Source organism: Mytilus trossulus, chromosome 6 (assembly GCF_036588685.1).
Source record: "Mytilus trossulus isolate FHL-02 chromosome 6, PNRI_Mtr1.1.1.hap1, whole genome shotgun sequence".
Taxonomy (NCBI): Eukaryota; Metazoa; Mollusca; class Bivalvia; order Mytilida; family Mytilidae; genus Mytilus; species Mytilus trossulus.
This window is the reverse complement of record NC_086378.1, coordinates 54792930-54809572: the sequence shown is the minus strand read 5'-3', so window position 1 is coordinate 54809572 and position 16643 is coordinate 54792930. Positions and strand designations below refer to the sequence as shown.

Sequence of the window (16643 nt, the reverse complement as noted above, 5' to 3'; positions counted from 1 at the left end):
AAGATACTAGTAGTCGGTATTAAGATAAAATTAGTTACATAGTGTGCTAGTGACCTAATATGTTATATGATGTGGGCTCTGTAAATTCCATATTGGGATTCGAGCGTCGCTCTCCGGCACCCCATATGGAATTTACTGACTCCATATAGCACACTATGTAACTAAAGATATCTGAATAAAATTAAAATGCTTCAGTCTTCATACCAGTCTTTGAACAACGAATAAGAGGACCGGATATTAACGAAATGTGCATCATGTGACAGAAAAGTCAATTGTGTGTCACAAAAGTCAATTGTGTGTCACAAAAGTCAATTTTGTGTCACAAAAGTCAATTTTGTGTCACAAAAGTCAATTTTGTGTCACAAAAGTCAATTTTGGGTCACAAAAGTCATTTTTGGAGAAAAGTCATTTTTGTCACAAAAGTCAATTTTGTGTCACAAAAGTCCATTTTGTCAACTCAAAAATACATTCCCCATTTCCATTCTCAATTTTATCATGCATCTATCGACACCGTTATTGAAATTGCAGATTTTTCAATTTTTTGAGACGGGACCATTCGTGTCGCTTTGACACATCTAATTTGTTTGTTATGATTAGGGTTAGAGTTACTCTGATTGCAAATATATTTGCTGCTTCATATCATAAAACTTTTATGTTATAAAAATAGCTAAATATGTGATCAATACACTTACTTGGTATGCATGCGATGAGACAAATTAATATAAACTCACTATAATAAAATTGAGAAAGGAAATGGGGAATGTGTCAAAGCGGCAATCTCCCGACCATAGAGCAGACAACAGCCGACGTTTATTTTTTCCATCGATTAGATCGATCTGTGTACTTTTCGTCGATAAAGATAATCGACCTATGGGCACTAACTGCGCCCTTTTTTGTAGTACAATTGTTCCTATATTGTTATACTTCAATGTGTGCATGACTAGCTATAGTGTCGTTTAAGAACCTTTGTCAACTGATTATTATTAGTTTATTAGAGACATATAATTTACATGCCTCTGTTCTTTTCCTGTATTGTGCTGTCACACCGTTGTCCCGGGTAGTTGAGCGCTCATAGCCATGTTAAAACCCGCAACATTCTTTATGTGTCTGTCCAAAGTCCGTAACTAGTAATTCAGTGGTAGTCTTTGTTTCTGTTTGTCATATTTGGTTATTGTTTATCCCTTTCAGCATCATTCAAGTCGTTAGATTTCATAATGAATTGTTTCAAATCTTGTCATGTAAGGGTCTTTTATAGCTTACTATATGGTATTTGTTTTGTTCATTGTTGAAGGCCGTACGTTGCCCTGTCAATGTAAACATCCTCATACTTTGGTTACAGTTTAGTGCAGAATTCCGATACATAAAATAAAAGAAATATTTTAGCCTTGTTTTTAACTGTAAATTATTATAGCTTATTGATGATTATCTGAAAGCAACAGACGAAATGATTTAACAGTGATATATGGTGCTATTCGCTTTATAAATATATTTTAAGTCATCTTTGATTTTTTTCCGTTAGGGGTAGATCTTGTTTCCTTTGTATTATGTTTATTTAAATCGGTTAAAATGAGAACTGGAAACTCAAGCATTTATATGAGAACTAGCAACCATTCCTCAAATTTTTGTGTTTTGTGGCGTTTCACGGTTAGCTTATGTACCTAAAACGGAAACAAAAATCTAGCATATAACATTAAGTAGATAATTCATCTTACAAAACAGGGTAACTGTAAAAATAATGTCCCGGATGCGGACCAGCCATTTTTAAACGGGAAATCACAACCCAGGGTAAAAAAAAACAACAAAAAAAAACGACCGTGCAAGGGCTGTATAGCCAGTCAAGGTCGTTAAAAACTTCCATTTATCAGGGTAAAGAGGAGTCCTAACCATATGTCCCCTTTCAATTGCATTGATCGTCCAAGTAAATCGGGGGTTCCAACCCCTTGACCCGCTTCCCTGGAATTCCCCGCGGTGTCCGTAACTGATCAACAAACAAGATGTTCATGTCCGACCGTAGATGTTTTTACTACTTTAACAATGAAAAATTGTCAACAGTTTCAAAATTTGAAATATAGAGGTTATTCTAAACTGCATGCCAGTTATATTGGTAAACTGACAACAAAATCACAGAAATAAAGTATTTAAATAAAATATTTCAAAAAGCTAGTTTGGAATTGATCTTATTAAAGACAATCAAAAACGACATTATTGTTAATTCTATAATTAATTTTGTCAAAAGAAGAGAATTCGCGTACAGACAGTCATTTGAAATCCGGCGGATTAGTTGTCTCAGTTGGCAATCACACCACATACCCTATCTATATTGGCTGCATATTCATATATTTAAGTCCCGTATAACAAAACAGACATCCCTCTTTCGGTCATCACTGGCGGAAGTGGATAAACTGAACCTCAGTGGCGGATCCATAACTTTTCATAAGGGGGACCCGCTGACTGACCTAAAAAAAGGGGGGGGGGGGCGCTCCAGTCATGCTTCAATGATTCCCTATATAGTCAACCAAATTTTCCCCATGAAATGCCCCCCCCCCCTCCCTTTGGATCCACCTATGCACTTCAAGTTGAAATGAAAGGCGCAGGAATTGCTAAATATATATCATGATATAAAATGTGATATGAGTCAACCTTTCACAAGTGACCTAATGACACAGACATTAACAACTTTATGTGTGTCATTATAAGGTCTTCAACAATGAGCAAAGTCCACCGCGAAATTACAAATGTAAAACTATTCAATATATGCATTTTTTTTTCACTTATTGCTTATTAACTAAAATATCTTATAAACTATATAGATATCTTATATGATTTATCAGATATCTTATTTAGTTCATAAAATGTTTTACAAATGTATTTACTTTTTAAAAAATAGATATAAAACGTGACGGTTTGTCATTACTGATTTGTATTTCCTGAGATTACATATAATAGCAGTCTGAGGTATATTTCATGCTACAGTTGTATCATGTATGTCTTAAACTTTTAAAGTAGTCAATAATGTCTGTCCTAGCAGTAAGATATTATGATCCAGATCCTAGTTATCAATGAATTAAGAGGGTTTGGATGGGGTTAAATGATTAAAGAATAATGCCCTTAAAAAATGAAGATTAGAGAATAATGAGCCAAAAAATAGAAGATTAGAGAATAAAAGGGTTAATTTTTGGAAGATTAGAGAAAAAAGGGGTTATTTTTTTAAAGATTAGAGAAAAATGGGATGAAAATTAAATGTTTACAGAATAACAGACCCCCCCATCCATACCCTCAATTAAGTGTGAGAATTCGGAAAAAAAAGAGTTAATTATAAAGCCTCTAAAGCCTCTATAGCATTATCAATTTGTGCCTTTTAATCGATTTTAATTCAATCAAGTAAAAACTAAATCTTATCTTTTAATGTTTGTGTTAAACTTTGACATATAATAAATCTGCCGTTGGACTGCTGATGCTGATTACGGAGTGTCATGTTTTCCACAATACCAAAAGTTCACGAGATCAATACTGAAAAGTCATTTCTTATTGGTTTAATTGTGATATCCTTGATATAACGTTAATTTCTATTGGATAAAGAGATCAAACAGGCAGCGCACCTTGCGTTTGATTGGAAATGTATCGAACATTGAAGAGTACTTTAACTTGTGTGAATTCGATCATTCCCACATATGTTTTATTGGAAAACTTTCATGTTTGAAAGTGTCATATGGAGTTTTTCTGTCATTTAACGAAACAGATGCAATGGTTTTTGGAACAACATGTTTATTTCTGGTAATTTCAGTTTTTGTGCACTCTTGGAAAAGACCGGCAAATGGTAAGTTTGTTTACTTTATTCTATATTTAGAGTGTAACAAAATTTACCTATATAATAAGTTTCCCAAAGTTTAAAATAACTTTGGCTAACTTATATGTTTTTTGAAGCTTTTGTTGTCATTTTTTGTTGTTGTAAAATGTAGTAAAAATACCTGATTTTAATACAGGTGAAATGAACTATTTAATAGTAGGACACCTGGTCAATATTTTATTGGAATTTGGACAATTGAGTTTTTATTTAAATGTATTTGTACAGGTGAGCACTAATTTAAATGCTTTTCTAGTCTATTTGGTGTGATTTAAGTCTGAATGTGTAGTAAAAAAACGAAATTTCAATTTTAACATTAAATTATGATCAACCAGAGCTATTAAAATTATCTTTTGTAAGATTATTTTTTTAGAGAAGTGAAATATATATGCTTTAAAGATGTTTGATATTTCTGTTTGATGAGTTAGCTACATATATCTTTAATCAAATATTTAATTTGACATAATTTTATATATTGAATATTTTGTATTGCTGCTAGCAAGTAATGAGTTCTTTATCAATGTGTTATAGTAGTCTCAGGATGAATGAATGTTTGAAATTTTACCGAATTTTTATATTGGTGCAATGCAAAGACTAGAAACCATGGCTCTTTTGAATAAATTTTTCCAAAAGAATATTACAAAAGGCTTCATAATTTGTGGTGATATAATTAAGGGGAACAATATCATATCACATAAATGGATCATGCTTAACCATTACAATAGAAGTATATATGGTAAATCTAAATTAGATAGTACATATAGATATGATACATACAAAGTATTGGGGAAAAAACCAATAACATTTAAGATGAGCTACCTGTTTCTGATTAATTTTCTAATAAGCATGATAAGTAATAGTTATTCATTTACTATCTATATAGTTAACATGCTTTTTTCTGAACTTAGAGACATAGTACAAAAGGAGACACATGCCAGTTATGACTTGCAATATTGTTTCTAGTGAATTTACCAAAGATGTGCATGTCAAGGCTGTTCCAGTTATACACATACATTTAGGACACAGGGAAGGCATCAATTTTCTTTGATACTGTATAATAGGTTGTTTACAGATATTTTCATTTTTGTACTGTCAAAATTAAGAAGAAATTTTAACAAAGCCTCTACATAGAAGATATTTCTTTTTTTCAAAGTGCCTTCTCTTTGGATGTATCTTCCAATGGGACAGCTCATGACCATTTGAGTTCCAACATCTGAAGTGTTTGCTCTCATGAAATAGAATTGGCAACTTGAAAGACAATTTATGAAAATGTTTTTGGTGGTAAAAGATTTATTAGTTAAAGACAATAATTAAGACCTCTGTATTGTCATAAGTATTTAGTATTGATTTAAGTTTATTTTTGAATGAACATGTTAATGGATAAACCAGTGGCTACTGAAAACTTTTAAAATTGAAAGTCTGGTGACTTTTTTACACCCTGACACATTCTGATCCATTAGCATGATTCAGTCACTATTTTTTTTTTACCAGACTAGAAAATTATACTTGGACTAGAAGGTATTTGCAAAACTTTGCTTTAAGATGCAACAGAAATATGTTGGAATATTGCTCTTTAATGGTATGATATCTTTTGAATTTGAAACAGAAGATAGATATTTTTGCTTATTTAATAAAAATGAAAGAAATTCAATATACTTTTATATTTATTATTTTTTTTGGTGTTAAATCTTTTCATCAACATGATCAATACATATCTAAGGTCAGATATATACATTTGTATTTTCTCAAATTTAGATAAAATTAAAATCTTAACAAACTACATGCTTCCTGACTTGTGAGGTTACATTTTAAAAACCATAGGAAATGAATTTTATAAACTCTTTTACCGATTCCTTTACTTAAAATAATTTTCTATAAGCAGAGATCATATTCCAATAAGATTTAATCTAGCTACATTTTCAGGACTGGTTAGGAGAAACATGATGATCATTTGCCTTTCATAGCACTTTGGTTGATTAGTGGATCAATACTTCTTCAGAGTAATGAAAATTGGTAGACTTGTACTATATGTTTTCTTACATTAGTTTAAAGTAATTAAGGAAGACATTCATGTTCTGATGGTTTGTTACGAAATTACAGTAAATCATTTGTTTGACGTTTAATTTCATTAAAGAGAAATTAATTTTTGGACTTCAGAAAACAATATCTTGTTGCATAACATTTGAAAATTTAATTTAACTTGGATAGAATTGGGTATTCTTGAGAGTTTGAGAGTACTGTGGTATGGGCTTCATTGTACAGTTTCAAACGCCCCTGATTATTACTTAAATACCGTTAGCGTCAAATGAGCCACAAAAAGTAATCATCATTCATCATATTGTATTTTTCAACTTACATTATCGTCAAGTCAAAAGAAGAAAACATTCATTGTTAATAATCTTTTCAAATAAATATTTTTAATCTGAGTCTGCACCATGAAGTCACTTAAATCCTAACCACTAGTGGATGCCACAGACTTAAGTAAATATTAGTTATGACTTTATGATTTTTTAAAATTTTTTATATAGTCACATTAAGTTTTGATATTTTAAGCTAGTTTCCAGACTTAAGTAGATGAAAAAGTTTTCGTTGCAGACTGGTTAATAATCCCATGTGGGGTTTAATAACTTCCCTATTCTTGTCATTTTTCCAGTAAAATAAGAAATTTGCACTTTTTTGCTCAAGCAATAATTGAGTGGCAGTCTCAGAAGAAGTATAATGTATATATACTCGGGTGGATGCTTGTCTCATTGGCAATGGTACCTCATCTTCTCATTTTTTATAAAAATATTTATATGTATCAGTTATAAATGAGATAGATATAACCACTAATGACAGATATTTGAAACAGATTTGTATAAGTGGCTTTATTAGATATATATTATCATCATAAGACATTTATTATCTTCTGGTATACAATCATAACAACTACGAAATAAATATTAGTAATATCTTTTCCTGTGTAACGGTAGCACTTTATTGCTGCTGAGTGTTGGATAAGCTGTAAATGACACGAAACGCTCTCAATATAATAATTTCTTTTTGCTGCAGATACTTTGGTAGTTTTAATGCTGTAGAATTTTTACAATGTTAAAAAGAAATATTATATGTGATCTGTTGCACTGGTTGACTCATTAAAGTTTTCTTTTACATTGTGATTTGGAATTAAAATTGTGCAAAATAACATGAAATGGCGTATAAGTCTGTGAAACATGCAATGCACTGTCGCAAATAACTTAAGTTGAAAGGATTTTTTTTTAAGTTGCATGTTTAAATGAAAAATGTTTTCTTACTTTACGCATTAACCCCTTGAACTTCTTGGAAATGTAGTTATCCTTATTTTTGATGGTAATGCCTGCAGATCTTGAGCTGATTTTATGGTTCTTGAGGAGTGTATTATCATGACTTGTAGAATGAGTTTGATTTTTTGCAATATATATATCATCGCTGGGCTTCTAAAACGTCATACTGTATATGAGTTATTTTGGCTAAAAATACTGGTCTGGGCGGGAGGAAATCTTTGGGATTACAAAATAGCATACAGTTAGACCAATTAAAATGTGTGAAATAAGACATATTACAAAATTGCCAATGTCAGTTGTTTGTAAAGTTTGCTTCCAAAATGTTGTATGAAAACTTGAAAATCGTTGAAGAATGTGTTGGGAAAAAAATAATTGTACATTTCTTTATTTCTGTGAAAGTGATTAAAGTTTTTGGATAATCCAGAAATGTCAAAGTTTTTATTTCACTGCTATTTAGAAAAATGTTCAAGTTCACATACAACATTTTGGAAGCATGCATTTTACCAAAATTTTTAAAGCCTGTTTGTGAGATATTTTTTTTCTTGAAAAAATTGTAATTTACAACATTTTAGAAGCCCAGCGACAATATGGTTCATGGTTGAAGGCATGGCATAAATTCCTGATATTTATTAACACATTTAGTAAAATGTTCATAAATTTCTTTTTAAAAATGATTTTTTTAAGCGCTCTTTTTTTAAGCATCCTTTTAAATTAAGTACAGAAAGTTGAGTACATTTACATTGTATCTTCTGTGGATATTTATAAAAATTAAACTAGCATCATAGTTTTCAAAATCTTTTTTCCATGCTGCTCCTAAAAATAAATTTTCTAGACCTAAACTACTATCAATTGAAATGCAATTTTGTATTGGTCATTTGCAAAATTTTGAGGGTCAAATTCAAAACCTTTGGACACTTTTGAGAATTCTGAAAAACATTTTACTCTATTGATTTTTTGACGAATCAATCTTTTCTCAAAGATAATACCATTTACGGAAATTATCAGTCTATTCGCTGACATTCATAACATCTCTGTCGATCGTTGTTTTTTTTTAACGTTCTCGTAACTTACAGTGAATTCAGAAATGACATTTACTTAGTTGCATGTCACATGAAATCCAACGTAATAAAGCAGTTTGAAAAATTAAAGTCAATTTTATATTGTTTTTATTAGGGATTTGGAAATAAAATTTGGTTTGTCAAATGAGCTTTACATATTAGATTTTTTTCATTCTTATATAATTCCAAACATAAATCTCAGATTCTACAAAGTGATGATTGTGAAATACGGAAGTTAAGGTCACTGAGTTTGCGTAAAACAAAACTTAACTAAATTGACTTGTCTTAAAATTTGAATATTTTTTTTTTGATACACATAAAGTTTCAGACTCATTAACAATGTCTTAAATACCCTGTATATACTCAGTGACAGAGATTTAAAAGCACAAAGTCAAATTTACATTATTTATATGAGCATCAGAGAAATTAATGTTAGTTTTTGATAATGGTACTTAAAACTTTCAGACAGAATGCTTTTGTCTTTTATACTTAACTACAATAAAAACATCCATCATATGACTATTAGTAAAATTAAAAATGTCCTTTATGTTTGATTGTTAGGAAAGTTAATGACTTTAATGGTCTCAGAAGTTTTATCATGTCATAAATTTCAGTTCCTTGTTTCTTCAAAGGCACCAAAACTATACTTACCATAAGCAAAGGGCAAAGAATGATCTGGCAATCAAAAGACAATATTTGCCTTTCACTAAGAGAAAAGTATATATATATGAATAACTAGAACTATCTTTAAAAAAGATATCCAATGTATTTAAATTTGAGTATATCCACCAAACCCTGCGGAAATCTCACATGCGTAGGTGCGTTCTAAAAGTCATGTATGTTCGTACAACAAAGTTTACATTAAAAATTATATAATTGTCCCAAATAAACAACTGTCATGGATGCAAAAAAGAGCTTTCGGAGAAACAATTATTTTAATAAAAATATAAATCTTTGTGAGATCTAGTTCAAATATTTATAGTTTTCACTTGCTTTCCATCACGATTTAATTAACCAGACGTTTTTTCAAACACAACCAAATCACAGACCATGACAGTATTTTGTCCAATCACAAAAAGGATTTTCGAGCATGCATATTCTGTTGCCATTGTTAAGTGTCCTTAAGTTCAAAGGGCACAAACCGAAACTATACCGACTAAGTCGGAAAAAGAAAGTTGGGATACATATAATTGAGACAGCAACCCAATGTAAAATAACCAAAAGAGAGCCTAAAGATACCAAAGGGACATTCAAACTCATAAGTCGAAAATAAACTGACACTGTGCAAAAAAAGAGAAAGACATACAACAGTACACAAAACACAACTTAGTAAACTTAAAGACTGAGCAACACAACCACCAAAAACATCGGGGTGAGGGGTGATCTCAGGTGTCTGAAGGGAAGCAGATCCTGCTCCAAATGTGGCACAAATTGTGTTGCACATGATAGTACAAACCTGTTGATACATCTGATTGGTATGACACATTCAGGGCTTATAAATATAATTTTGTTGGCATGTCAGTGGAAACAAATATATATGGTAAAAAACCAAAAAACTGTTCCACATTGATTTGTTTATTCTCTGATTGCACTGTTGTTCTCCATATATATATATATACTTCATTGTAAATAAATTATTTACGTTATTGCACTGTTGTTCTCCATAGCTCATTGTAATTGAATTAATTAAGTTATATAAAAGTGTTAGGGATTCAATTCCTCACCTTTAATAAAGTTTGACATTAACCTGTAGAAAAATGAGTCCCTAAAGACTGAACTTCAAAGAATTGTGTAAGTTGATGTGGAAAACGAAGATCGGTATTAAAATATTGGTAAAATTTCTGTTATTTGTCTTTGATAATGGAAACTGAGATGTGAAAAATGTTGTATTGATCCTATTTCATTTCTATATTGTTACATTTGTATATAGCTGAATTTTAAAAAGTACTTACACTAAAAGGTGTGTCACTAAACAAAAATCAAGTGAATTACATTAAACAATGGTATTCCTGTAAGGGATGGGAAGGGGTTGGCGGGATCCAGGGTTGGGACCCCCTTTTTGACGATCAATGGATTTGATTGGAAACATATTGTTGGAACCCTCATTTATCCTGGATTGGGACCCCCTTTTAAAATGGCTGAATACGCCCAGTGTATTCAGTAGTCAATGTTTGATTAGAAGACTACGTGTTATCCCAAATTTAAATAGAAAATAATATTCACTGCTGAAACTGCAGACTATCAGATGAAAGTACATTTGTTCTTAAAGCACTTTAAGAGGAAGTTGCAAAATGTCTTTTTGCAACACTAAGGTTTCAAAGTAAACACATATCCTGCCATCATTCATAGATCTTCAGTCTATAAATGTGAAGCGTCAAACAAAATATCAACAGATGGAAATATGCACTGATATGATGTCTCAAAGTTGTGGAGATTTTATTTAGTAAACAGAATAGTGAATGGGGGATGAGTCAATAAGACAACAACCCGAATTAAGAGCAGAAAATAGTCTATTAAGGTCTTTGTGTCGGAACTAAACACATTTATTCTAAAAACAGTTGTTGGCATGACACGGGTTATGTTCTTCTCATATATGTTATGATGGTATGATACTAAACCCCTTACGGGAAGGATTGTGCCTGATGTTCATATGATGAAATCATAATCTTTCAGTCAGTTTAATTGAAGTCTGGAGCTGGCATGTCAGTTAACTGCTAGTAGTCTGTTGTTATTTATGTATTATTGTCATTTTGTTTATTTTCTTTGGTTACATCTTCTGACATCAGACTCGGACTTCTCTTGAACTGAATTTTAATGTGCGTATTGTTATGCTTTTACTTTTCTACACTGGTTAGAGGTATAGGGGGAGGGTTGAGATCTCACAAACATGTTTAACCCCGCCGCATTTTTGCGCCTGTCCCAAGTCAGGAGCCTCTGGCCTTTGTTAGTCTTGTATTATTTAAATTTTAGTTTCTTGTGTACAATTTGGAAATTAGTATGGCGTTCATTATCACTGAACTGGTATATATTTGTTTGGGGGCCAGCTGAGGGACGCCTCCGGGTGCGGGAATTTCTCGCTGCATTGGAGACCTGTTGGTGACCTTCTGCTGTTGTGTTTTTTTATTTTGGTCGGGTTGTTGTCTCTTTGACACATTCCCCATTTCCATTCTCAATTTTATTAGGCCACCAACAGGTCTTCAATGCAACTAGGTCTATTTCAAGCGATTCTTGCATACTTATACAGCTCGTAATCCCCAAATTTTATTTATGCACCTATATATATATAAGCATAAGTTCTGAAAAGTATGACTATATTGTTCATTCTGTGAAATAAAAAAAGAAATCTAGATGTTGACTTTTCAGTAAGCGAACCATCAAAAACCAAATTCTTTTTCTCAACATTTTTGAAATGCAGTTAATTTTAAAAAGTTGTTTCTTCCAATAACAAATTCATACTTTCTTCTTACATGCACCACCATTACAGCTTGATTCTTCTGATGAGAATGGAAGTTCCAGAAACTAAAATGGTGTTTAAAGGATTTTTTTTTGTTTTTCTGTAGGGAGCTGTGACGTACTAATGAACAGTTGCCAGGGGCGCATCCAGCCATTTAAAAAAAAGGGGGGGGTTCCAACTATATGTCCCTATTCAAATGCATTGATCGTCCAAAAAAAGGGGGGGTTCCAACCCCCAGAACCCCCCTCTGGATTCTTGCCTGGTTGCTTTAAGTTGTCAAGAAAAAATTTCCTCTTGATTACATACATTTTGTATTTGACTTTAAAATGATATTACGAAAAAGTAAAAAAGTCAATAATTCAAGCTGTTCTCATCAAATGTATGGTGGTTTGAATGCAAAACAAGTTCTTTCATCATGCAAAGGCCTTCAAATTAAATCCATTTTTAAAATATTTTTTTTCAACTTGTTGAAATAAGATTCCTCTGTATCTCAGAAATAGACCCATTTCTATTCAACCATTATGCAAATTAAACGGAATTAAACTTTTAAGTGGCTTGAAATCACCTATCTCAGGTAATCTACTAACAAATATTTTTTTCATTATTTCAGCGAAATCACCATGTGTGAGAAAAGTTAAAAGATCAATGCCTTTGTTAAATGCCAAATCGATGGTTTTGTAATTTTGAATAGGGAGAGATAATACAGTAAATTTCCTTTTGTTATTTTTATCAGGCTAATGGAATTGATTTATTTGATGCACAATCCTGTGAAAATAAACCCTGCATATTGACAGATCATTCAAGTTAAGCTACTATGAAATAGATTCGTGTTAGCCATCCAACGCTATTCAAAGATTTCTTGTTCAGTTATGGGAAATACTTTCAAACATACGTAACGAACTTGCTGATTGTGGTTCCTAGTCATGCAAATATTCAATATGGCTCAAGATGAATTTTTCCGTTTAACTACTCGAACCTGTATTTTTCAAAGAAATATAGATCCATCGTAGGAGTTATAACTTGATATGCTATAAATGATCACATGTCTTATGCTGTTATAAAAAGCAGTAATTTAAAATGTATTCTACTATAAAATTCATAGTAGTGGTTTAATTTAACGGCTAAAATTGTATCTATTTCTAGGATAAATACGTGATATATATTTGTATATTTTTTTTTCAATAAAAATATGCAAGTTGACATTTACTTTCAGAAAATTTATCCATTATTTAAAGTCTCTTGAACTTTTGTTTTATGAAACAACTTTAATTTTTGATGAATATATTTTTGTATGATAATGAAATATTTAAAAAACTAGAATATATAGATCTGTTTGTTTTTATTTTTAAATAAAAGAAATGCAAGATAGCATTTACTTTCAGAAAATTTATCTTTTAAAAAATCACTTGAACTTTTGTTTTGTGAGACAACTTTATCATGTTTATTTCTTGTTGATTATAAATACAAGCATTTGGCCAATTAAACTACCATTATATTAATTCTTCTCAGCATTCCCTAGAAAAAATAATGAAATTTGTACTTTTATTTCGCAAAAATGCCAAAGCTTTTTCCATTAGGCTTCCCTAGGTAGATATTAAATGTTTTAAATGAATGTCATTTACAATGCGATGAAAGATACAATTTGAAATTGTGTGAAAAGTACAAGGAAAAAATGATTCTGTTTCTCTTGAAATTAAAATAATTGAGTGATTTTTGCAAATCAACTGTGAAATTACAGTTTAATGATTTAAAAAAATGATTAATGGGTCTCATTTAGGTAGCTGGCACTCTGACGATTTGTGTGGTGATTGAAGTCTGCACTGGAAAAGCAATGATAAAGCTTATTCATTACGGAGAATTCTGTCATTTTGTAAAATTCAGAAAATATTTTCCATAACTACCGTAGTAATGCCAATCTGTTTTTTGCTACAACCTGCCAGAGTGGAGGCTCAATGTTAATTGTTAACTGTCAGCAAATGAAACGGTCTTGCATACAAACAACTTGAACATGATGAAGTCGTGGGAACATTTGTAAGCAGTCACTCGGAAAATGGTCTATTGTTATCAAATTGATTTTGTAAGAAATGATTTCTCAAAGAGGATTTTGTCTGTCTTAAGATGCTTCTTAAAAAAGATCATATTGATAGTCAATTTGATGCATGTTCAATTGAGTTATCTTAGTAATATATGAATATAAGTCCTTCAAAATGTGATAGTGAATAGATATAGATCTAACCAGTGCAATGAGTGTTTTAAATTTGGAAATTTAACCTCCTGAGTCAAGAAATAACACATATTTCACTAGATTTAGTTTTGAAACCAATTTCTCTAATGATTTCTAGATTATGCATGCAGGAAAAATATGTTTTTCATTTCAATAATCTTTAAAAAAAAGATGTGCTGCGACTCTCTATGTGAAATATGATGATCAATCTGTATTTATATGATGGTACATTTTTCACTACATCACATCAGCAAACTCAAATAAAATCGGACAACATGATTGACCTATGAAGATGCATAAAAAATCAACAAGTGAGTTTAGGTAAATATATGGGGAGTATTTGATTGGGAGGGGCATGGGGTAATCGGTCATAATTGCTTTCGTTTATTGATCATATAGAACAGGGGCGGATCCAGCCATTTTAAAAGGGGGAGGGGTTCCAGCTATATGTCCTAATTCAAATGCATTGATCGGTCACCAATGTAGAAAAAACATTGACAAAAACATATATATACTAATCAATATAAGTAAATGTCATGTAAACTGCCTGAGACCCTTTCTGTACTACAAACCTTTCATTCATGCAGGTAATTTGCAACATGTGTACAATAACTGAAAGCTTGTTGATGGGGCTCTAATCAAATTATACCACAGTAACCATAAGCAATGTGGACGTTGGTCCATTTAACACAAGCTTTTCAAATCTAATTTTTCGGTTCTATTGTCTTTTAGTATTACATATGTTACTAATTGGATATATTAAACGAGCCTCATTAAATCCAAGTTTCAGAAGGGAAGTTACAAATTCTAAAAGTCTCTCAAAAAAATCATTATTTAATAGTAATCTTGGACTGTAGATCACATAGCAGACGTTAATTGATAGACAATCAAAGTATTAACACAGAGCTAAGTCCTGATTTTTCCCTTTGATCAGGTTTGCATCACACTACATACCTTCATTAGACTCTGATTAGAAATATTCTTCAATTAATCTTCTGTTACAAAAGAAATATTTGTTCCATTGATCGGAAATTATTACGGAATTTATGAGCTGCAGAGAAAATGATGGTTACTGCCTTTCACTATTGACTTTGATAGCAGTAATTTCCAAACTCTTGTCGGTATTAAATATGATGTTACCGATAAGAAATCTATATAAAATTCTGCCACAGTAAATCAGTATTGAAAATTCTATAGTCTAATATTTAGTGATCATGATGGTATTGTAAAAGTTAAGCATAAAATCCAAACAGTGAGGACCTAAGGGGCTATGCTATATTGTTTTCACCTTGTCTGTCTTAGTCTGTTTGTCAGTCGCCTGTCTATCTGTCTGTCTGCCTGCCTGTTTGTCCTCATGCTTTCTGTCTGCCCATTAAAAGTCCTCATTCTATCTGCCATTTGTACTCATTCTGTCTGTCTGTTAGTTGTCCTCAATTTGTTTGTCTGTCAGTCATATATCTGTCCATCTGTTTGACCTCATTCTGTTTGTTCATATTTTGTTCTCATTCTGGCTGTCCAATTCTGTTTATATGTCTATTTGTCAGTGTCCTTTTGTTGTCCTCATTCTTTTTGTCCATATGTCTGTCTATCAATTTGTCCTTATTCTTTCTGTCTATCAATTTGTCCTTATTCTGTCTGTTTGTCTATTGTCCAAATGCAGTCTGTCTGTTGTCCTCATTCTGTGTGTCCCTCTGTTGTCCTCATTCTGTGTGTCCCTCTGTTGTCCTCATTCTGCCTGCCCATCTCTTGTCCTTATTATGTCTGCCCATCTGTTGTTCTCATTCTGTGTGTCCGTCTGTTGTCCTTATTCTATCTGTCCATCTGTTGTCCTCATTCTGTGTGCCCTCTGTTGTCCTTTAATTCTGTCTGTACATCTGTTGTCCTCATTCTGTGTGTCCCTATGTTGTCCTTATTCTGTCTGTACATGGGTTGTCCTTATTCTGTGTGTCCCTCTGTTGTCCTCATTCTTCTGTCATCTGTTTGTCTTTATTCTGTCTGTCTGTCAGTCTCTGTCTTAAGTGAACTTTTGTTTTTCATTTCTCAGGAAATAGAAATTTAAGAGATTCATGAAATTTAGTTTCAAGCTTATAACTTCCTATATATATACAATTGTACTAATATATGTTCGTATAAATAATGGCCATGAAAATAATGAAATATTTTGTCATATTTTTCACAGAAACTTAGTAACAAATCAGAGCTTCCTGAGATTTTCATAAAAGCTTTAAGAAAGCACCAAAACCATGCACATCTTCTTATTTATTATGTTTACTGAATATATATGTTTAAAATGAATACAGCTTTATAAATTTCTTGCATTTGAAGTCCTTGTCTGGATTTTAATTTTCATTAGACATGCTCCCAGCCGGATATTTGAAAGCAAAAGGATGTATAATATTAAAGAACAGAATAGTTGCTTAATGTTTAATAACTTGTTGTAAATTATATATCTAGACTGGCTGATGTTTTATGACATAATTACTGCCATAGAAATAACAAAATTCAGGAAATAAAAGTTTTCTGCTCTATTATTAACCAAACTTGTAGATATTTTTGTTTATTGGGTGTTTAATTGCAAGGAAGTAATTAGAAGAGCCAGTACACATGACTTTTGTTCCAATTTTTTTTTACTGAGTTGTGGTCCTACGGGACTTGGGAAGTATCAAGTTTGGTATACTTTCAGCCAATAATAAATGAGTTCATGTTTTGTTCAGCAAATTGCATAACAGCAAATTAAGTTAAAAATCCTATACATAAGGTT

The 16643-nt window shown here is 31.6% G+C and overlaps 1 protein-coding gene across 4 annotated transcripts in view; it reads left to right on the top strand.

Annotated features, from left to right (window-relative positions):
- The first annotated feature begins 3604 nt into the window (after positions 1-3604).
- LOC134721547 (protein turtle homolog A-like) overlaps positions 3605-16643 on the top strand; it is a 104611-nt gene continuing 91572 nt past the window's right edge. For all 4 annotated transcript variants that reach the window (XM_063584641.1, XM_063584639.1, XM_063584640.1 and 1 more), the window contains exon 1: positions 3605-3817. In XM_063584641.1, coding sequence (XP_063440711.1) covers positions 3745-3817 — 73 coding nt within the window. In that variant the 5' untranslated portion in view covers positions 3605-3744. The remainder of the gene's footprint in view (positions 3818-16643) is intronic.